Source organism: Anopheles maculipalpis, chromosome 3RL, assembly GCF_943734695.1.
Source record: "Anopheles maculipalpis chromosome 3RL, idAnoMacuDA_375_x, whole genome shotgun sequence".
Taxonomy (NCBI): Eukaryota; Metazoa; Arthropoda; class Insecta; order Diptera; family Culicidae; genus Anopheles; species Anopheles maculipalpis.
Genome location: NC_064872.1, coordinates 68,839,377 through 68,863,215, shown reverse-complemented (window position 1 = coordinate 68,863,215; position 23,839 = coordinate 68,839,377). Strand labels below are relative to the sequence as shown.

The 23,839-nt window shown below is 45.6% G+C and overlaps 2 protein-coding genes across 5 annotated transcripts in view; both read left to right on the top strand.

Moving 5' to 3' along the window:
• The window catches only part of LOC126561460 (NAD(+) hydrolase sarm1), a 35,991-nt gene extending 25,409 nt beyond the window's left edge, over positions 1 to 10,582 (top strand). For 3 of the 4 annotated variants that reach the window (XM_050217622.1, XM_050217625.1, XM_050217623.1), the window contains exons 3-8: positions 763 to 1,112; positions 1,174 to 1,588; positions 6,318 to 6,409; positions 6,483 to 8,460; positions 8,550 to 8,716; positions 10,324 to 10,582. In XM_050217622.1, coding sequence (XP_050073579.1) covers positions 763 to 1,112; positions 1,174 to 1,588; positions 6,318 to 6,409; positions 6,483 to 8,460; positions 8,550 to 8,716; positions 10,324 to 10,492 — 3,171 coding nt within the window. In that variant the 3' untranslated portion in view covers positions 10,493 to 10,582. Of the gene's footprint in view, positions 1 to 762; positions 1,113 to 1,173; positions 1,589 to 6,317; positions 6,410 to 6,482; positions 8,461 to 8,549; positions 8,717 to 9,420; positions 9,512 to 10,323 lie in introns of those variants that run through there. The other variant, XM_050217624.1, reaches the window with a different exon arrangement.
• Positions 10,583 to 10,594: 12 nt separating this feature from the next.
• LOC126562745 (uncharacterized) lies at positions 10,595 to 11,599 on the top strand. The gene has a single exon (XM_050219321.1). It carries the CDS (start codon positions 10,736 to 10,738, stop codon positions 11,597 to 11,599), a length of 864 nt encoding a protein of 287 aa, XP_050075278.1. The 5' UTR covers positions 10,595 to 10,735.
• Positions 11,600 to 23,839: the final 12,240 nt, after the last annotated feature.

The window sequence follows — 23,839 nt, the reverse complement described above, 5'->3', positions numbered from 1 at the left end:
CTCTCGGGCACGGAACGTGCTAACGATCGCAAGATCGCTCTTAATCGCGTGCATATCGGTTAGATACGTGCCTATAACTTCACTACGAAGTGATCGTACACCAGAGCAATATTTACACCTAAAACTCTCAAGTAATGTTTGTAGGTGCCAGCACCGGTAATGTGACACACCTGCGTTTGATCGCAGGAAAATGAGCTTTTCGATAACACACGACTTGATTTTCTGTTACCCATTTTTTTTCTAAGCGATACCATCTCTTACCGCCACGATACAGAAATACTTGATAATCGTTTTATTGCTGATAAGAGTCGTCACCCATGGAACCACCCACTCAGCCCGAGACAGTTGGGGCGTGAAAAGCGATGTAAATAAAAGTACGACTTCCGGTGAGGTTTAGTCATCGTGGTGGCCATTGTTAAAATTAGCACAGACACGCGGCCACTCGTCTGTTGACAGAGAGGGAGTTGACATACCTCGTCTGCTATCAGGTTTGCCATTCCAGAAGGGTGTGCTCACTCGTTCATTCATCATCATACGGCGATACTATCAATTAGTGTGATAATAGCCGACCGTTTCTGTTCCCATGATTTTCACACGGACGTCAGCGTTGGTGTAAAGATTTGATTAGGGCCCTTTTTTTTGCATAGGGTGTGTCGTGCTTACTGATATGCATCCCTCGGGGATTTACCAGCTCATTCATATGATTTTGCATTTAAATTTCTATTATTTTCCTTTGCTTTCACCATTCTCCGCCTAAAATAGTTACTAAACAGCAGCAGGAGCAGCAGCAAAAGCTCCAAACTGTCGTCGTCGACGTCTTCCTCCAGCACGACCACGAAGCATGTGGAGAAGAGTTCCTCCTCCACGCAACGCATGTCATCCCTAACGTCCTCCTCGAGCAGCAGCACTACATCGGCCGCCGCGGTCAAGCAAGGCCTCGGCGAGATGCAGAACTCGATGGCAGAAATGAAGAACATGATGGGCCACAGCAGCAGTACCTCCCAGAATCTGTCGACCACCACCTCCTCATCGTCCATGAAATCCTCATCCGCCCTCGCGAACCATCTACAGCAGCGCAAAATGTCGGCCAAAATCAACGATATAAAGACGAGGTAATTAGGCAACTTTACTTTCCCGTGGTATCCCTCCTTCACGTTTCAATGTTTCTTACAGGCTCCGCTCGTCGATGGATAGTCTCGATGATCCGCAGGCGGATCCACTCGTTACCTTCCCGGACTCGGAAAATGATGACGATCTGTCCGGTATGGCATCGGGCCTGAAACCGCTCGGCGCAAACGGTGCTAATGGTATGCTCGTACCGAACGGCACCCATCATCAGGCACTCGTGAACGGTTCCGCCGGTACGGTCGACACGGTCAAGTTCGAGCAGAAGAAAATGACGTCCGAGTCAAAGACGAAGGTGATGACGGACGGGTTTAGCAGCGAGCAGGCCACTATCAATTCGGCCGAATCGAAAAAGATGCAGGCGGGTGAGCTGCAGTACCAGGAGCAGGCTGCACTGGCCGCGATGAGCAGCCGGATGGAGATGAACGGTGTGACGGCAGAAGAGAAGGGTGCCATACTGAAGGTAGGTGGAAATGGGGCGCGCGCTATCACAACGAGACGGGTGACCGCGTGTGCGAGTGCTTTGATTTATGATGCAAAAATAGTCTGCCTGTCGGTTGCGATAATCACCGTGTCCGTTGAAGACGTTTGGTGATGAATCAGGGATGCTGTTTGTAAACAGTCGCTTTTGCAACTCGGATGACTCATCGATGGGGTTTGCCAATGAGGATCCTTCTAATGAAGCGATACGATGGGTTAAGAATGAAAGCATACGAGTTTGGGGTGAAGGTTTGAGCTTTTAGTACAATTTTAGTACAAGCCGTCGATTGACCGGGTTGCAGTGATTATTGGTTGGCTAGGTCATTTTGGCGGTACCTGCACTGTGTCCAATATGCAACCTGCCAATGTCAAACAGGCAGTAAATCCAGGACATGCGCAGTCTTCGTATGATTCAGACATGGAAGGCTCGGTCGGTTGTCGCCGGTACGGTTGGCGCGTTTCGCACACGATTAGTTATCGGGTGTCCTTTGAAGAACGATGTAGTCTTACCGTATGAATCCTTAGCTAAGAAAAGAACGCGAGTTCGAAGACCTTCCACCAGTGTTCATGTGTGCGTGTGTGTGCGTGTGTGTGTGTAAGCTCCTTTTCCGCCATAGCATATGGTTCGAGTGATGTCATAGGCACAAGACAGTAAAGGAATGTGATGCAACCTTTGTATGCTTCACGTCTCTCGCGTGTTGCTCGTGCTTATCACCTAATCTGTTTCGGCATGCGATTAGGATGTTTGTGGCGCGTTACATAATTCGCACTGGTTTGCTAAAACCCACAGTACTGCACCGGTGCACCATCGATGCATCGCGCACGGCGAACGGTAGTAATCGAGCGTTAATCAATCGACTGCTGTGTCAGGGACAGGATCATACGCCGACGGGTGGAAAATCGAACCACCTTGATACGGTACGTAAAAGAACAACAAACGGACACCCTTCTCCATACACTAGTTGCACGGAAAATATTTTGTGTACGTATGTGGGGATGTATATCGATTTTTCCCAACTTACACGAGGTCGGCAGACTCTCCGTGATGGAATGTTGTGGTGGTTCGTTTATTAGAATAGTTTTCGGAGCGGGTGTGTGTGTGTGTAGTTTTGCTGAAGTTAATTTCCCTTTGGCGTTCGCGTCATGCCACGTGTGACCTTCAGACGGACACGTCTGAATTGTGCGCATTTACTGTTTGTAATAAAATTTGAGTGTGTTTAGTACACACGAAAAGGGATTACTTTAGGGATTTCCCTCTGGGTCTAACACGCTCGTTATATTTTACGGATAATTAAGCAATTAGTGGGGGGACCCACCCGGCGGACCAGCCTTTGTGTGTGGCATTTGGACGGGTTTAAATCGAATGACAGCTGTAGTAGCACGAAAGGACATAAAAGGTCGAAGCAGGGGTGCACATGTCCTTAAACTCACAAAGCAAGGAATTCTTTGTTAGAATTTGACTATCAAGCATCAAACCAGAATTCTCTTCTGAGTCATTACAAAAAGCATCCAGACCAAAAAGAAGGCCCCATCCTTATCTTTCAAGCACCCCTTGAACGTCGAATCGAAATTCGAATCAAAATCATTCCCAACAATGATGCATGTTGCGGCCGCCGTTTGATCGTACCGGCCACGTGATGACGTCGGCCAGGGGCAAACACGAAAACAATTTATGTTCCGATCGATTAAAAACGCACAACCAAGCGATTCGCCGATGATGGTAGGCCATATTTTCCCAGCTCCCGGCGAAAAAATCGTTTGAAAGATTTGCTGATTTATGTCACAGACGTCAATGCGGTGGAAAACTCTCCATGGCTTCCACACAAGCGGTGCCGTGTCCCGGCGAGAAGTAACGGGTGAGAGGGGTGTGCCAATAAACTTTTTCCCTTTCACATCCCTCCTTTCCTCTTGCTTGGGGTTGCAGAAAATGACGGCGCGCAATGAGTTTTCGCGGAAAAACCCTTCCCCCCGTCGGTGTGTTTGTGTGCGTACTCGTTTCTCGCCACAAGCCGGTCTCTCTGTCTTGTTCTGACAACAACCACCATTCGTTCGTTCGTGTGTGTGTGTGTGGGTTTTTCGCGCTGTACTACAACGGTTTGGTTTGCCTAATTCAATGCGATCGTCCGACACGGGCGTCAGTCGACGAGCGGACAAACGAGCGAACGATCGAGCGCAGTGTGTGACGTACGGTCGAAGTAAAAACGAACGAATTGTTAAAAAAAAAAACGAACGAAACGAACCCGCAATTTGAATTTTTGCGTGAATTTCTAGTGCGTTTCTCAAGCGGTAGTTAACTGAAGGGAAAAATTCTTGATGACCCCGATTAACGAATCCCGGTTCGGTGCGTTTCCTTATTAAGGAGTACGTGTACGGCCACCCAGAAGGCTTTAGTGACGTGTCCGTCCGCCGTTTACCGCGCATCCCCTGACGTGGCGGTTTGATATTTTGCATGAATGAATGTGCCTCGGATCGAGCCTTCAATCGGAGCGGATCGTAACGGCGAGACACGTTGTGTAACATCTTCGCAGTAAAAGAACTCGGTCGTTCGGTCGATCTACCACGAACCGATCACGATTTAGTAATCGATCAAACAAGCAAAACGAGGCTACAATGTGCAGCCAGGCACCGTGGCCCGTACGGAAGGGTATCTTCCGATCGACCGGCCAATCGGACTTTGTGCCCACACGCACCCCAAGCCCGGTCGTGGAGTTTCCACTATCTCCACCACCACCAACAACCCAACCCGGTTCGTCACCATCACCGTTCGGATCTTGCTCAAGCAAATCGACCAGTCCGGTCCATTCGCACCGCAATGGTATTACGCTGAATGTGGCCAGTCCGCTGAACAGTCCGCGCGTGACAGTCGTCGAGAGTCCGCTCGGAAGCCCGGCTAGCGTCAGGACGACGTTCGAGATACCGATCGAAAGCGTTACCCAGGTGAGATTGGCGGCTCCGGGGTGAAGGAAGCAAAATAAAAAAAGGCGTTTTATGTGAAATCCTCTACGTCCTTGACCGTCTGTAAACAATGGGCCTAAAATAGACCGGCCGCTCGATGATGGAAGGAATTGGGAGGTTCGATGATGATGGTCGTCGTCCACAAATAGAATATTTTATACCATTATTAACGGTCCCCCCCAGAAGTGAAATATGTTCCTCGACCAGGCAGCCGAGAGGATGAGACTGCTACTAGAATATGCGTGCGTGGTTTAGTTTTCGTTTACACACACAAACCAACACCACTATTCGGGGAGGGTGATGGTAATGGCGCGCGCGCGCGTGTGTACTAAAAATAGTAGTACCACAGAGAGAAACAAATGGACGTACAAGTGACATTCAAACACACACAAAAAAAACGTGGTACAAGCCTCCCAAATGTACAAACAATGTACGCCCCACGTCCGTACGCGAATTCCACGTCTACGAACTTTTGTGTTGGGTTGTCTGGGGGGTTTTTTACGAGTTCCAAAAACAAAAAAAGCTAGAGTTTCACGAGCCAACTGATATGACGTTATTTGGTTGATCGATAGGATAGTACATTTACTGGTGACGGTTGTTGGAAGCAACACGGTTCGGTCATGCTACTAACCCAGCTTTGTTTATACACAAGACGGTGTCCGTGTCCGAGGGCGCTTGAAGATCTGGCTTCAACAATTCTCTGACCTCCAATGGCGCAAAAGCGAACGGATGATAGTATCAAAGATCGGGGATGCGCATCTGTAATAAATAGAGACGATACTCGTTTTTTTACATTTTATAATCCAACCTGGTGTTCCCTACCGCCCGTACACACACACACACACACACACACACACACACACACACACACACACACACACACACACACACACACACACACACACACACACACACACACACACACACACACACACACACACACACACACACACACACACACACACACACACACACACACACACACGATTCCGGGATCCAGTGCAAGGTGTGAAAATGGCTGTGAATTAATAATTCAACCTAGGACTCCCAGTTTTAATGGGAAGAGTTAGTCCGAGAGGCGAGAGAACAAATTACAACATTTATTTTTACTTTATTGTGCAAACATGGATGATGCTGCTGTTTCAATTTCTTTATCCTACTCTGTCGGCTCCTACTCAGCTGGTAGTAGAGCAGAGAATGGGCTTATCGCCGTTTCCAGCAGAGGGCGTCTCAAAGTCGTGTGCGCATTTGGATTAAGTGCCTAGTTGGAGGTAGTACAGCGTACAAACAGACATTAGCAGCTAAACACATGTTCCAATCAGCGCTACAGTGTGATACTGTTATCACTCGAGGGTGATGGGTAGCGCTGTCTGAAGTACTTTTAAGCGTCAACAGCGCTAATGTGTGTTTGCGGCTAGTTTTATCCAGTTTCGCTTCCTGTTTCGGACCCTCTTTTTGGACACTCTTTGACCTAATGATGATTTCACAATAAATACCATCCTGAATCGAAGTCATTGTGCGTGGGGATTGGTGTCATTTGTGATGCAAAGTAGTCAGAATGCGTCATTCGGTCGTGTGCTACGAAGAACGTGTTCGCTTCTACGACACAAACTGCGCCGGCTTGAGCACACTTGAACGGCGCTTGAGATTCCGATAAAGCACCGTGCGGAGTGCGACTCCAATGATTGGTAGATAAGCTTATCTGATTGTACCCCATTTCACCATATCCCTTTTCTTCTTCATCTTCTCCACTACAGGAAGCCCGATCGGTGAAGATGGGTGATTTCCAGCAGGCGGAAGCAAACAACATTGCAGCCCACAGTCGCAAAGTGCAGAGTGATCACTTTAGGTGTGTACAAAATGTCCTCCCCTACTATCTGTCATTCTGGAGCCTAATATTAAACCCTCTGCTTTCTTTCTAGTGCGGAAAACAAGGCAATCTCGCAGGCCCAACAAAAGCAAACGGTTTCATCGAGCGGTATCTTTAACCAGGAAAAGCACGTCTCCTCCACGACACAGTCCACCTTTACCATGTCCAACACGAGCACGATCAGTTCATCCTCCCAGATGAGCACACTATCGTCGTCCTCCGCAATGAACGGCCTGTTGGGTGATGAGTTTCCCTCGTTCGAAGACTTTGAACGGTTGGGCAATACGCCGGAAGAGATCGATAATACGATCATGAAGTACTCGAAGCATTTGGCAAGCTATGTGCAGAATCTGCAGCAAACGGAACAGCTCAAGAAGGCACCAACGTTGCTAAACCATATGAACGAAATCATTCGACGAGCGTGGGCCGTACCGACGCATGGACACGAGCTCGGCGCTAGTTTGTGTGACACATTGCGCAATACCGGTGGACTCGATATACTGATGCGAAACTGTGTGGATAACGATTCGGAGGTACAGTTCTCATCCGCTCGACTGCTGGAACAGTGTCTTACGACCGAGAATCGCACGCACGTGGTCAAGAATGGGTTGGACAAGGTGGTAAATGTGGCGTGCGTTTGTACGCGCAATAATGCGACCGATCATTCGCGCGTTGGCACCGGCATACTGGAGCATCTGTTCAAGCACAGCGAAGACACCTGCTCGAACGTGATACGGCTCGGCGGTTTGGATGCGGTACTGTTCGAGTGCCGGAAGAACGACGTCGAAACGCTACGGCACTGTGCGGGCGCGTTGGCCAATCTGTCGCTGTACGGTGGGTCGGAAAATCAGGAGGCTATGATCAACCGGAAGGTACCGTCCTGGTTGTTCCCGCTAGCCTTCCACAACGACGAAAACATTAAGTACTACGCGTGCCTAGCGATCGTGGTGCTGGTTGCGAACAAGGAGATCGAAGCGGAAGTGATCAAGTCCGGTACGCTGAATCTGGTGGAACCGTTCGTAACGACGCACAATCCGTCCGAGTTTGCCAAGTCGAACCTAGCGCACGCCCACGGTCAAAGCAAACACTGGTTGCAGCGGTTGGTGCCGGTGTTGAGTTCGAAGCGCGAAGAAGCACGCAATCTGGCCGCGTTCCACTTCTGCATGGAGGCGGGCATTAAGAAGGAGCAGGGTAATACGAACATTTTCAAGGAGATTGGAGCGATCGAACCCTTGATACGGGTGGCAAGCTCACCGAACGCGATCGCATCGAAGTTTGCCGCCCAGGCGTTAAGGTTGATTGGGGAGGAGGTACCGCACAAGCTGTCTCAACAGGTGCCGCTCTGGTCGACGGAAGATGTACGAGAATGGGTGAAGCAGATTGGGTTCGGGGAGTACGAGCAGAGCTTTTACGATTCGAAGGTGGACGGTGATCTGCTGCTGCAGATGCAGGATTGCAACCTGTGCAATGATATCGGCATGAAGAATGGAATCTTGCGGATACGGTTTTTGCGCGAGTTGCAGAATCTGAAGAAGATGGCGGATTATAGTTCGCGCGATCCGGATGGACTGCACGCGTTCCTGAGTCGCATTGGGCCGGAGTACACGATCTACACGTACACGATGTTGAATGCTGGAGTGGACATTGAATCGTTGCGAACGTTGGACGAGGATCAGCTGACGGCAACGTGTGGCATCACGAACGCTATCCATCGGTCGCGCATACTGCAGGTGATCAAGATGAACGAATCGATACCATCGTTCCGTTCGGAGCAAAGTACGGAGAAAAGTTTGGACGTGTTTGTGAGCTACCGGCGAAGCAATGGGTCACAGTTGGCGAGCTTGCTAAAGGTACATCTGGAGCTGCGCGGCTTCTCGGTGTTTATCGATGTGGAGCGGTTGGAGGCGGGAAAGTTTGATAATAATCTGCTGCAGAGTATTCGGCACGCGAGACACTTCCTGCTGGTGTTGACGCCGGATGCGTTGAACCGTTGTGTGGACGATGTCGAGTGTAAGGATTGGGTGCATCGGGTAAGTGTGCAGCAGGAGCAGCAGTTTTTTTAAAACACCCCGACTTATACCGATCATCTAATGAGATTTTTTTGCTGGTCTTTTTGTAGGAAATTGTCGCAGCTCTCAACTCGGAATGTAACATTATACCGATCATCGATAACTTCCAGTGGCCCGAGCCGGAAAAGTTGCCCGAAGATATGCGCGGTGTGTGCCATTTCAATGGAATACGCTGGATCCACGACTATCAGGATGCGTGTGTGGACAAAGTGGAAAGGTAAGCTAACCGGTTGCTTGAACCGATGATAAGTCGTTGGATGCCGTAACACTTAAACCGTAAGACACCTTTCTGGTAACTAAGTTTTGATCGATTTCTGGTTCTGTTTTAAGTGCTTCTAACGTACAAATTTCGTTTCTCTGTATCTACTAACATCACAATCACACGATAACTGCCATGATACAGCACACAAGTTCCACTGCAGATGCACCATATATTTTTTTTTTATTGGCGTAGAAGAACTAACTACCAACAAACTGATAATACTGCACTGAGCGAAATAAGAACAGCACCACAATGTTTTCAGACTACTTCTTCGAACAAATTGAAACAAATTCTGATTTTTTTAAAGTGTAGAATGTTAGTTCAATCTATTTGGAACCTTTTTAGGCAAAATTACTAACGTTCTAACCTTAAAAAAGCAGAAACCTTGGAAAAAATAGTCCAAAATGTTCGCTACTGGTAGCACTCTTCTTATTTCGCTCAGTGTATTAACAACAGTTTGAAGGAAGAACAGCCAAAAAAGAGACGGGAAGCTTCCTGTTCCCTATTTCTTTGCATGATTTTTATTAAAATGGCTTTTATTTTCCAAGTATCTGATCGCAATGACACCCCAATGTGTGATTTGAATGATACATAAACGTTCCCCCTTTTTTTCTCGTTTCCGGATCCTTATCTCTCTTCCCTTTTTCTCTCTCTCTCAGGTACATTAGAAATACCACTAACCATAACAATCGCTCAAACTCTGCGCATAGACATAGCTAAGCTGAAACTAAAACCATCGCTACTTGTGCACACACCCAGGCCATATATTAGCTAGCCCCGGACCAGGTGTTCCAGCTGGTGCTTTTTTATTTGTGTGTTGCTCAAGCGGATGCGCCACAGGCTCAGCAAAGAGCCCAGCGTTTAGAGGACCAAAATGGCTGCCCACTCGTCCGTTGGGGTCACAATCGATCTCAGCAAACCGAACCGAAAACGCTACGAAACGCTCGGCTGTGCTTTTTACCATACACGTTCTAGGGGTCTCTAGAAGCCAATGGAATGTCCTTCTTCTCTGTGTTGGCTTTCTGCAGCGTTTTTTTTTTATTTTCTTTCTTGTGTGTGTGTGTGCTCTGGAGCTAAGGTGTGCTAACGAACTTCTTCAACGTGTTTGTGTGCGTGTTTCTGTGTGCGTGAAAGGGGTTTTTGGGGGATGGAATGTGCATGGGTAGATGGAAGAGGGGACGACGGAAAGAATTTGGGGGGGTAAGGAATGGAATGCAAGCTGGCTAGCGGACACACCCTGTAAGCAACAAGCGCGGACAGGTGAGCCCAATGGCATGAACCTCCTTTATTAACAACACAATTTGCATGCAATTTGTTTTAAGTTGATTTGAACTCCCATAGCAAAGGGCTTAAGGACACTTGGTTCTTTAGGTCAATTTACAAGTAGTTTAACACTCTTTAAACCTTGTAATTTTCCCCCTTTTGTTTAATTGTTTTTTGGTTTACCTGTACTATTGCTTCCTTATCGATACTTATTAGTTAATTCGTCTGCTCCTTTTAACATCCAAAGTTCATCCTATTAACTATTTTCTCGTACGTCTTATCGCACCTTTGCCTTTTAGGTTCATGCGAGCAGAAGCAAACGGTCGCGGAGGAATGATGGATCATGGCAGCAGACTGCACAGCCGCCAGCCGGGCGATGCCACACCCTCGTCCGCCATCTACCAGCGCATGCACAGTAACGATTCGGGCAAGAGCAGCGACAAGGAGAACAGCCGTAACCTCGAATGACTAGATGCCCCTTCGGTTGCCAATCTGCCCCCGGTGTCGGCGTTAGGTTCGACCGGATCGTTGAACGGTTCGCCGAGTACCATCCCAGCTGGTGGCAGTCCTCATCCGCCGCGGTACTACGCTTCGCTCGCTCAACTGTACCGCAAGTCATCGAGCCCGGCAAGGCAAGGCCCAACGGGCGGTAGTGGTGGACGCGGTGCGGTAGCACGGTACGCCAAAGCGAATCGTGGAGTACCGGGTGGCATGAACTCGTTGCCGCGACTGCTAAACCCTAGAGCAACCTCGGAGCTACGGCGAAGTTCTGCCGCAGGGTTGAATGTGGTTTCGCAGCGTCCTCCACTACCGCCGAAGATTGAGCTGCGTAGTCACAGCTACGATGGACTGCTGGATGATTCGGCAAGCATGCAGAGCCGCAAGGCGGTGGTGGAACCCGCCACTACAAAGGCAACTGAAGGGAATGATCGAGTCGATGGACGTGGTGCAATCTCGCCAACGCACCAAGAGGAAGCGGTAAACGAACCTCAGATTGCTCGCAAAGTAGCAACCGGTACGGAAGCTTCGATCAAGAGCAAAAATAGACGATCTCGTAGCATGGACGATCTGTTCGATGATGGTGACGATGGAACCGGTGGTGACTTCCTCGACAACACACAAAGCATGGAAACGCTGCTAGAACCGGGTTCACCCACCTCTGGGACGGGTGATGGGTGTCCACCGGAGACGCCGGTTCGTTCGATGGGTGGCAACATCTGTCTAAATCGGCGCTTCGTGCGGGAAGATACGAACGATGATGATCAGGACACGATCGACGGTTCGGCGGCTGGATCTCACACCGCATCACACGAGCAGTTGTGCGAAAAGGAAACGATCACGGTCGACAGTACACCCCGGTACGTGCGGGAGGTGGACAGTGCAGGGCCAGAGCTGGACGGTCGGACAAAGCGAGAAGACGATGGGGAAGATGACGTTCTGTCGACACACTCGTCCGTCACCTCTTCGCTAGGATCGACGGCATCCGGCGAGAAGGGCACTACAGGACCCAAGAAAGCACCGAAACCGTTGATCAATCGGTACGTGAAGAAGGTGAAATCGTTTATGAAAATGTAGCGCACGCAACACGGACACACCCCTTATCTCGCTCTCGAATAAGCAGTTAGTATTAGTGCGTCAAAAAGCAGAAATTCGAATCAGTCATTGCTGCGTGATAATGGTGGCGATGTGCTTCCATTTGTGATCTATTACAGGACGAAAAAAAGTGAGAGAAAGAGAGAGAGAGAGAAAGAGAGAAGAAATAGGAACAAAAAAAAAGAAGCATATTTAACGCAACCTTCTCCACTGCGATCCACTATTGTAAGGCTATTGTTTGCTTCTCTTAAACTCGCTTTGATGTAAAATAGTGTGACCACGGGGCGGCCCACAGGCAGTAGTAGTTGTGTAGAATTATTTAATGTTTTTATTTTTATTTTACGCCGACAATCACAGAGCAATAGAGTGGCACGAATGTGGCACAAAGATAAAATTATTAAAAAAAAAGAACCGTTCCATTAAGCTTAGTACATAAGGATGCCAGACGGAAAAGCATACACAGTAAAACAAAAACACACAAACACATATTAGCTTAAAGTACTATAGCGTTTAGCCTACCGTTTCGATGTATTTTTGTCGTCTTAATTTAAACCTATTGCTACTATACTTTAGCTACTACTATCACCACCATTATTACTACTTACTACCTACTGCTTACACTATTGTGATGAATTTCGCGCATCACCGACAAGTTGTCGGAATGCGTGGAATGTGTTTTTGGAAACGTTGTAAAATATATTATTTAGACATTACAAAAAAAAAACAAGGATTCCTTCCCGAATCCCCAGACCACACACACACACACACATACACACGCCATCAAAGTATCTGTAATCTGTAGGATCGTTGTGTTGGCCCGATGTTAATAGTCATTTCCCGCTATCCGCTGTACGGCTACGGTGCGATGTAAATATGCATTCGACAAGCATCTCTTTGTCCTTTCATCCACGAACCGTTCGGACCTCTCAGCCGAAGGATGGCACCGTAAGAAACAAGTGCTTTAAAACTGTAACAAATCGGTCTTTGCGTGCGTTTTTTTTTTTGTAATATTTGAGAAGAAAATGGCTACGTGAAAGTATATTTAAAATAAAAACTACACGCAAATTGTATGTGTTTTTTTAAACTAAAGCTATGCTAATAAAGAATACATACACTCACAGCATAGAAACGCTTTTGTTTTGATGGTATTGTTAGCTGTAGGATTATTTTTATGTATAGTAAAGTTTGAGAAATGCATTCGCTTAACTGCAGCTGGTAAAATTGAGAAAGAAATCGCCGATATTTTCCGCAATAACTGGGCGGGGGAGTGGAGGGATCGGGTTGGGGTGTTCGGCAAAAAGATGCGCGGCTTCAAGACGCATCCAACGGTATGCCAAACGCCGGGATCGGACCAGGAATGACCGAGTTATCGTCGGTTTTCCACTGGAATGCGGTTTTTCCGCAATAACTGGGCGGGGAGTGAAGGGATCGGGTTGGGTTGTTCGGCAAAAAGATGCACGGCTTCAAAACTCATCCAATGTTATGTCGGACGCTGGGATCGGACCAGGAATGACCGAGTTATCGTCGATTTTCCACGGGAATGCTGTTGTTTTCCGTAATAACTGGGCGGGGGGTGGAGGGATCGGGTTGGGTTGTTCGGCAAAAAGATGCGCGGCTTCAAGACAAATCCAACGGACAATGCCGAACGCTGGGATCGGACCAAAACTGAGCGAGTAATTTTGATTAATTGATTTTCCACGGGAATGCTGTTGTTTTCCGTAATAACTGGGCGGGGGGTGGAGGGATCGGGTTGGGGTGTTCGGCAAAAAGATGCGCGGCTTCAAGACAAATCCAACGAAATGCCGAACGCTGGGATCGGACCAAAACTGAGCGAGTAATCGCCGATTTTCGCCGATTTTCCGCAATAACTGGGCGGGGGCTGGAGGGATCGGGTTGGGGTGTTCGGCAAAAAGATGCGCGGCTCAAAGACGCATCCAACGGTATGCCGTACACAAGAATCGAACCAGGAATGACCGAGTTATCGTCGATTTTCCACGGGAATGCTGTGGTTGGATTTTCCCGGAAGGGGGGGTAATAGGGGGAAGACGGAACCCTTAGTTCCCTTAATTATTGAAAAACAAGTTGTAGAGGACGTTTTAAAAGATATTTAAAGAAAGAAACAAAATTAAGGATGAATTTCATAAAATTGGGAGAACACTCTTAAATTGGCCGGAAAAATATTTGTCATGACGGAAAGAAAATAATTTTCGGACCACTTTTAAAATTTCCATTTGCCACCTCCTCGACTAGTATGCTCTCCTGTTACTCCTGGTCGAATTTTGCCGCATAATAATTTCCGGATTTTCGGCACAAAAATCCGGCCCGGAGCGACTTGTAGTAACAGGAGAGCATGAATTCGAGAAAGTAGCTCGGGCCGGCCAAAAAATTCCAAATCCGGTTTTAAAATCCAAAGTCAGTTTTAAAGTCCCGATGCAAAATTTAAAGTTGAAATCCTAACTTAAAATTTCCAACCCAAATTTAATTTGGATTTCGAAAATGAAAACTGATTTTAGAATTTTTTGGCCGGCCCGAGCTATCTCCTCGAACTCATGCTCTCCTGTTACTACGAGACGCTCCGGGGCGGATTTTTGGGCCAAAATTGGTCGGTTTTCGATGCGGCAAAATTCGACCAGGAGTAACAGGAGAGCATGAATTCGAGGAGGTAGCAAATGGAAATTTTAAAAGTGGTCCGAAAATTATTTTCTTTCCGTCATGACAAATATTTTTCCGATCGAAATTAAGTTTTTCTTTCCGTTTGAAGTTTTTCTGTCTCAATTTTATTTCTTTCTTGAAATATCTTTAAAATAAATCTCTACAACGTGTTTTTAAACATTTAAGGGAACTAAGGGTTCCGCCTTCCCCCGATTACCCCTCTTACGGGAAATTCCACTAGCAGCATTCCCGTGGAAAATCGGCGATTACTCGGTCGTTACTGGTCCAATCCTAGCGTCCGGCATACCGTTGAATGCGTCTTAAAACCGCGCATCTTTTTGCCGAACACCCCAACCCGATCCCTCCAACCCCCGCCCAGTTATTGCGGAAAATCGGCGAAAATCGACGATAAATCGCTCATTCCTGGCACGATCCTTGCGTCCGGCATACCGTTGGATGCGTCTTAGAGCCGCGCATCTTTTTGTCGAACACCTCGACAAGATCCGTCCACCCCCTGCCCAGTTATTACAGAAAATCGGTGAAAATCGGCGATAACTCGCTCAGTTTTCGTCCAATCCTGACGTTCGGCATACCGTTAGATGCGCCTTAGAGCCAAGCATCTTTTGCCGAACACCCCAACCCGATCCCTCCAACCCCCGCCCAGTTATTGCGGAAAATCGGCGAAAATCGACGATAAATCGCTCATTCCTGGCACGATCCTTGCGTCCGGCATACCGTTGGATGCGTCTTAGAGCCGCGCATCTTTTTGTCGAACACCCCAACCCGATCCCTCCACCCCCCGCCAAGTTATTGCGGAAAACAACGGCATTCCAGTGGAAAACCGACGATAACTCGGTCATTCCTGGTCCGATCCCAGCGTCCGGCATACCGTTGGATGCGTCTTGAAGCCGTGCATCTTTTTGCCGAACACCCCAACCCGATCCCTCAACCCCTCGCCTTGTTATTGTGGAAAAACATGTCGCATAGTCGCGCATGTTTTTAAGAAAAATTCCACATCGGTTCTTCTACCCCTGCCCAATTATTCCATGAAAAAGGTATTTAGCGGAAAATCGACGATAACTTGCACGATTTTGGTCCATGGACAATTTTCTATTGTGAACGACTGATAGTAACAGGAGAGCATCCATTGGAGTTGGTAACAGGTATCGTGCTTAAAATTTATGAAGAAAAAATCAAATTTCCAATTTAATTCTAAATTTCGAATTCCAATTTCAAATTTAAATTTGAATTTGATATTTTTCGAAGGTTTCTGAAACAGTACTATTATTAAGCGCCTACCAGTATGCAATCCGCTTCACAAATTTTGATAGCTTTAGCGATGTATAATTTTTAAGCTTTTTATGCGCCTCTAAGTATGCAACACGATTAATTTTTCGGTGACTTTACCAGCTGAGAAAAAACCGATGTTTTTCGAATAAATGCTACTTCCTAGCTTGCTATGATCTCCTGTTACTCGAAATCAAATTGTGGTGCAAAATTTGCTTGCGCTAACTAGATTGGAATATTTTTCTCTTCGGAGGGAGAAAAGATTAAGCTACAATTTGGTTAATAACCAAATTATATTAAATGTGACGAGTCGGCGCTGTACTTCCATCCCTTCCTGTGCTGATTATGTACATATTTCTTAAAGCATTTCCTCCACGTCTACACTGTCCTCCTTTCTAACACTTTTCAGCAATTTGGTCCCACTCTAGCTTGGGAGCTACAGAGGAGGAGGAGAGGATTTTTACCCGCTTTTCCATGCGCAATTCCTGCTCTTTCCTTACTCTCATCCACTAATCCTTAAGTACCCACGCACCGTCTCCGTCCTCGTCCTCGTTATGGGCGCCTGGTTGTCCCTTCGGTCCTGGCATCCTATGGGACTCGAATCAGCTAGGATGCGTAGGCCCTCCGACGAGACAGAGCGTTGGGGGAGAGGCCTTGCAAGCCACCTGCGCCTCATGCCCCACCAGGAAAGTGCTCGTAAGCGACCCGTTCGGCACGAGACGTAGAGGAGATCGGATGTAGCTATGGATGGAGGAATGTAGCCCTAGTCCGTGGTTCCTGGAAACGGATTGGCGGCACGGCCATGTGTACACGTCGTGCTCAACCCTGAAAAGGCCAAGAAGAAGAAGAAGAAAAGAAGAGAACAATGAAATAAAATATATCCACATATATATGCTTAGCAGGACCTCTTCCGCCCGGGGAGGGGATGTTTTTGATCTTTTAAACGCTCGTGGATAGCTTCACAAAATTCTGCCAGAATCTTATCCAATTGCAAGACATTACCGCTGACCAAGTAGTCCAAAAACAAAGACTACCTCTTACCATCCTGAGGCAACCATGGCAAAAGATCTCCTAGAATAATTCTCAATTTGTCTACCTAAAATAATTCTCTTATCGCATTCGATTAAAGTTGCTGCAAAGCCTTCTTCATGCGTCTATCATCCGAAAGGCTACATCGAAACGGATCTTCCCTTGCCAAGAGACCTTACTTACAAAGGCACATTGTAGTTTTCTCACTAGTTTGGAGCTTTCTTTCCACCTCAGCAGCAGAATACATCACTCAACTTCAACGACAATCGATATTAAAATCGATCGTACCAACCCAAACTAAACAAACAATACATTTAAAAAACGATCATTCTTCCTTCCTCACCCATGCCCACCGGAATGCATTGCCACAAATGCAACCCCCCGTTGCATCCGGTAAGCGACATCCGAAGCGTCCATTAAAAACGCTTCCCATCATTCTCATTCTTCTCCCATACCACACACGAAGCAAATGCACTTTTGCACATGCGGAAGGGCTGCATCGGATGTTTTGGGCTTCTCCTGTACGAGGCGAGGTTCATTAAACTTTATTGCCGTCGCAAATGCACATGGTACGGCAAAACCAAACCCAGGAACCGAGCCTACGATTGTTTAAACTTTACGGCCACTTAAGTATGTCGGTGAATGCAACGAAACCAAATGAATTTCGCTACATGAGAGAGCCTCACATTACAGTGGATCAACGACTGGGTTCGGGGCTGTTGTTTACTGAAAACAAATCATTTAACCAACTAGGGCCTTTTTTTTCCTTTCCCCTGAAAGTAAACAAACCTACACTGCTTTGGGAACTTTGGAAACGATTAAATACATCAGCAAAATGGCTCGTGCCAAGTTTGTTGGTGGGCTCATCGACACACAGGGCTTCAAATGGCTTCGTAATTCGATCACTTTTCCAATCTGTTTGCATATATGAATTTTTAACGGAAGATACCCCAAACTTCTTACCCAAAATTCCATACCGTGCTGGAATGACTTTGGGGTTTTTTTGTGTGTGTGTGTGTGTGTCAAACTGACATACCCGGGGCCCTGTCGCCGAGGTGTACGCGAGCACGCAAGAGCTTTTAAAAATAAATAAATACCAACCACCCGTATTTTCTCAACAAACGTACTCGGTAAACACACGAATGATTTTGTTTTCGTCTCGAGCTTGGGCTGCGGTAAACTCTTCAAAGGGTTTGTTTTAAGGGAATGGACGGACGTTTTTTTTTTTTTTTTGCCGAACAGCAGCATGTTGTACACATGGTTTAGGAGCAAATGTTATGACCTTGCTCTCGAACACTCTGCTCTGGTTTGCTTTACGAAAGACAACAACGAGAAACAAAAAACCCATTATGCAATCGAGGGTGGGAGTGAATGGATCAAGCAGCAGGTGAGTTGGAGGGGGGGATGGGAATAGGAGGAGGGACGCTGAGTCTACGTAAAAATAGGTTGAGATAGGTAAGTATTTCTTGGAATGGAAATATTTAGAACGGTTTTGAAGTATCGTCTACAAGACCAAGTTCTCCAGATATGCCAAACATGCACCAAGTATCTTTGAAAGATGCAGATTCCAACGCTTAAGAACAATCTGCGTTTATTAAGATCATGATTGATCGTCCCCAGGAAGTGAGTAATAAAAGACGATCCAGTATAATGTTTCCCAAAGGGTTGAAGGGTCCAATAGGTTGATCCTCATGCACAATAAGTCTCCTTATACTACTAGGACCTTCGGACGATAAGGCTCCTCTTGGTGGTTGAGTCCCTTTAGAAAAGGGGATGCCTCGGTTCCGGGACCCGGCGTCTTATAACACTGGGTACTGAGTTGGTAGATGAAGCTTTAAGTACAATATCCGTTGGTCTGTTCGACTACGAAATCCCTTGGTAATAACAGCTCCATAGGCGAACAGATTTCTTGGTAGAATTAGCCCCAAGATCGAAGGACTCCGAGGATTAGAACATTTAATCCCTAGGAAGATTCAAATCGGATTGGATTTGAAACGGATCAGATCAGATTCGATTGGAATTCGAATTCGATTGGGATCCAATTGGGATTCTCGCGAGAAGCGAATTTAATCTCAGAGACTCAAAGACTCTGATTCTATCCGACCAGATACGATAGGGATTCGATTAGGATACGATCCGAACGGGGTATTGAGCGAGCATGCGATACGAATGGGATTTTGTCCGAAAAATGAAATAAAAAAAAATGGAAATGGAAAGTGAAAAGTTCTGTGATTATCCTGCATTTTCGGGAACTACGGGGACTTGTGATAGCTCCAATCTTGAGTGCAATTTTGCCTTTTTTCCAAATCAATTTCAATGCTTTTAATACTCTTAAGTAGATACTTATGATCTTCTTTTTGGCTTAATGAGCTACTAAGTCACGCCGGCCATTAAAAGGCTTACTAGGCTTTCCGCTACCGAGTAACTGGATTGTCAGGATGGGATTTGATTCCCAGTCCTGTACTGTCCAAGACCGGCGCCTCTTTACTTATATTAACACTAGAATTAAGAGGGTCAGGATCACGAATCTAACTAGCACTAGATAGCGAAGATTTAGAGATGTCTGGAGTTCTTGAAGATGAATCCTCTTGTGCCGCAGTAGATGTGATCCTCCACAATGATCTTGTTGAAATAAATAGGGATTAATCCATCGATCATCGACACCAATAGTTTAGATCGAGCTTTCTATAAGCGGATTTACATCCGAACTTCAACCCTCCAAGTGGCCACATCCAACGAACAAACGCCTGGATGTAAAAAAAAAACCAAACGCTCTTTCAAATGTTATGTACCTTATTCGTCGAAAAAATATGTCGACATCCCCACAAAGAAATGTCACAGTAACAATTCCAAGTAAATTGCTTCCCGTTTTCCTTTCACCAGAAGCGGAAAGAAAACGCTAAAACGCGCGCACATCCTAGCTAAATATTATCTTTCCGTTACAAGTGGCCGGAAAGGTACGGCCAATGTCCTTTTGTGTGGGTGTGTATGTGTCAGCTGTGTCCGAAATATAGAGACAACAAAAAAAAAATACGCCCTCTCATAACGATAAAAATAACAACGTTTTAAAATCGTTGAAAAGAAATAAAAATTGAACATAAACAATAGAAGAAGCAGCGCTTTTCCACCGAAACCGAAGCAAAAATAAAGGAACGTTACAAACGCAATAGGCCATGAGATCAATCGATCGAGACGAGGATGGGTGGGGTATGTTGGGATGGAAGAAGAAAAAAAAGGTGTTTACATTTCATTCCACTCACCCTCTCACCTCTCCTTCTCTTGTCACCAAGGAAACGGACCAACAAGACATCTTGGATTGCTCGGAACTGAAGAAGCACTTGAGCAGCAAACTGTCAACTCGGTTCGGTTTATTAATTACCTTCTTCCTATTCTATTTTAAATTTTCCCAAAACCACTTGACCGGTGCCATCTTTGCGTGGAAGAAAACCGGGAAAATCCCGTCCAATTCAATGTTGCAGAATTATCATTTTCTTAGGCGAAAGCAAAGAGAACCAACGTCTTCTCACAGGGCTTTGTTTTCCCTTTCCCGGGGTATGGAAATGAGGATCATTTAAAAGCGATTTTCGAAAAGTTAATACTCTCCCTGTTCTTCCTTCGTACATTAACTTTCGATAAGATTAAAAAAATGCCTTTCTGTTTTGCAACGTTATCTCGCACCTTCTTCATTACTTCGCTAATCATCAGCACGCAGAAGGGCAGGAGAGAGAAAAAAGGGGAAAAATGTAAAAACAACACTTGTCTCGTCGTCCGTCTTGTGCATTTTTATTTTTTTTTTTTCATCCATTTTCTCAACAGGTAGCCGCCGGTGAAGGAAACGATCGATGCAACGCAGATGCACAAGTACAGGTCCGCGTCAAAGGGTCACACACGCACACACACACACAAAAAAGTGACATAAGTGTTGACACAAGAGCCTTCATTTATGGAAAGAAAACATCATCATCAGCAGCACCAGCAGCACTAGCTTCAGCATCCTTTTTTTTTTTTTTGTCCGGACCCGTGAGCTTGGGAACTTGGGAAAGGTGACTTATCAAAATAGTTGGCCGACGTCTCTGTCACCCTCGTTCCTGGCCCTGTCTCGTCGATGTGTCAACGCGTCAGGGTGCCAAAAATAACACTCTCCAACACCCGCTGTCCCGAAGCTGAGCGACGACCTGATTGGGGTGGGACGACCATCAGGTGGATAAGATGTCCCTTTTTCTTTTTTCGCTCCGTAGTTAAGTACGAAAGTGCGGTACAATAACAAAACTCGCGAAAAGCAGATTTCGAAAGGTGAAATTGTTATTTTTCGTCCGAAAATACGATTAAAAATGCACAACTAATGAGTTTAGGGACTTTTAAATCGCTTGACTTTTCCATCACTTTTGATGCCTTATTCTTGCGCCCTTTTTCGCTTCTAATAACGTTGCAGGATAGAGTTTTGTAAGAGTTTACGAAATGCATAAATTAATAGCGACCACTTGCCCCAAAACCATGCTCAACATTCCAGCTGCTTTATCGTACCTTTCCCCAACGGGTGCCACCTTCTTGCTGCAAGCTGGCGCCAACCAGCTTTACACCAGGAAGATACCGTTGGCGGCGGCGACGGCCCCCCTACCGATATCGATTATTTACGAGGAAATTATGATTTCGTTCCAGCAAGCAAGAAGGCCTGGATTGGAAAACAATTCCCTTCCATTAAAATCACCCTCAACCGCTCTCTTGCTCTTCGTCTTCGTCGCTTGCCTTCCTAATTGCCTCCTCTTCTTGTACAACGTCCAAACCATCCAAGGGAGCGATTTGATATAACCACCGATCATCATCATTCGGCAATGGAATTGGGCGCGAACATATTTACGACCCCAAATCGACGGAGAGATGTGGCACCGGGGGCATTCGGGACCGGATCGAATATGTAGGTCACTTTAGCGTCCCGAGACACGGTTCCCGGTCGCCGAGTACCGAGATGGATGGAGCTCTTATCCAAGGTACAATTTTCCTGCTTGAATTTAAATAAAATAATTTCACCGTAAAGAAGGGTAAATTGGATTCATCCTTATTTTGGTTTTAAAGACAGCTTGTTGACTTCATATTTATTAGCTCGTTTATTTTCTGGATTTAAATCCTAGCAAATTTCCATTGCTTTTTTTTCAGTTTTATAGTTCTTTTAAATCATTGTTTTGCACATTTAACAGTTTCAGTAGTTTTTTTATTTTGATTATTAGTTCCTATTTCAATTCGAATTCCAAAAATTTAAACCTAACCTAACTTTTCTTAATGAAAATTAAACCAAAATTTAGTAGAATAATAAAAAAAGATAAACTTTTGTTTCCTTCGAACAACAAGCTGTAAAGAATTATAAAATATCTGTTTTATTTTTTTTTAAAAACAGGCAGTTTGTAATTTTTTTCATTTAAAAGATTGCAAAAGTAGCTTCTGATTTGTTTTTTTTATAATTATGTTTTTTTAATTAAACCTTTAAACGTTAATAAATCCTAATTGTGCAGTGCTTTCGCTTGCAACAAAAAATCTGTATCTCCAAAAACTGTTTATCAATATAACAAGGGCGTTTAAAGACATAACTTGAAAATAAATTTACTTCAATAAAAGTTTTTTGAGTATATTTGGATAAAAAGACGATAAAAAATACGAAAAAAAATCTTAAAAGTATGCAAAGTTTTTCTACATGGAACATTCGTATTCGTAGGGAAAATAATAGTGTAAAATGGTACAAAACTAGTCTAATTATTTACTATTAAGTATGACGACACGTCGCCGTATTATCACAAAACAAGTCTAAAGGTGTTGATTTTTTTCCTTTTTTATATCATTGAATTTTTTATTATGCCGTATGAGCCATTAAATATTTTAATTCTTATTTTAAGAGATCTGTATTTTTTGAAAACTATTCTCACAAAAACCTACTTTGAGAACTTTTCCAAAAATCTGCTCAAAAATAGGATTGATATTAAAGCAAAGCCTTCCCATCTTACCCAGGGTTATTGAACCTTAGTATGTGCCGCAGGCCAAATCCACTCCAATCACGCCGGCTTGGAAAAACGGAAAAACCAAGCAAAATAACAGCGACTTCATATCCGCCTTGCACGTTGTGAATGTTCCTCAAAGCAATCCGGAGCACACACACACACACACATGCATACTTGAACGAAAGAGAATTTATGTGTCTCCTTTTCCTAGTGAAAGTGTTCTTCATGCTTCTTGAGGGCTGCTTTTATTCCATGTGTACATATAAACTCTAGGTGAACCGTGTAAAAAAAAACCGGGGCCAAACAAAAAAATAAAAAATCGAAAGCAATGCACAAAACGAAAATTGAGAATCGAGAACGATTTAGCTCAATTAGATAAAGCCTCAATAAAAGCACCCGGTTGTCCGTCTCTTCCTCTGTGTCATATCAGTGCACCCATACAGTTCTAAAAATAACACCTTCACGTACGAACGTTTGCAAACAAAGATGGGGCACACGGTTGCCATGGTGATAACAAAGCACCAGCAACGAAAAAATGGATTCCAATACGATTTCAGTGTGTGTGTGTGTGTGTGTCGATGATGAGGCCATATTGTTCCAAATAATTTCCCCACCCCTAAAAACTCCCGTTTGCCCCAAAGCCTGCTCGGATGTGCTTTTATCACGGCGCCCGAACACACATTCACTCTTGCACTTTAATCTGCTTATGTATCTGGCCCGTGTCTGGGCTGGCTGGGCTCATAGGGGCTGGCTGACGGACGGGCTAGCGGGCTACATGCTTTTCCCTGTGAACGTTTCCATCCCCAGTTTTCCACCTTTGACATTAAGCCTACGCGCGGGCGAATGTGTGGCCCTGGCTGATAAGTGACGATTTTACCGAGACCAGACATGATGACGGATTTATCTGCGTACCCCGGTACCATCCGTACCGTCACCCCCGCTCGATTCGATCGATTTCACTCGTGCGTGCTAGAAGAGGGCGGAAAATTGTGTGCTCCCGTAAGCTTTTGGCGCTTGGTGCTTTTCCAACGTTTTCCACAGGTATTGTAAAATATATAACAATTGAACATACACAGCAACGCCCTTAGCTATGGCAACTGTGGGTAAGCAACCAATCGAAGTGAGTCTGGAATGTCCCTTCTACATTTGCCTTCTCTTTCTTTGATTGAACATTTTGATGCAAGACAGGGTTTGTCAAGTTAACGATAGGTTTGGTACATCAAAACTAATTCAGCTTTCTTGAACGAATCACCCTATTCTCAAGAAT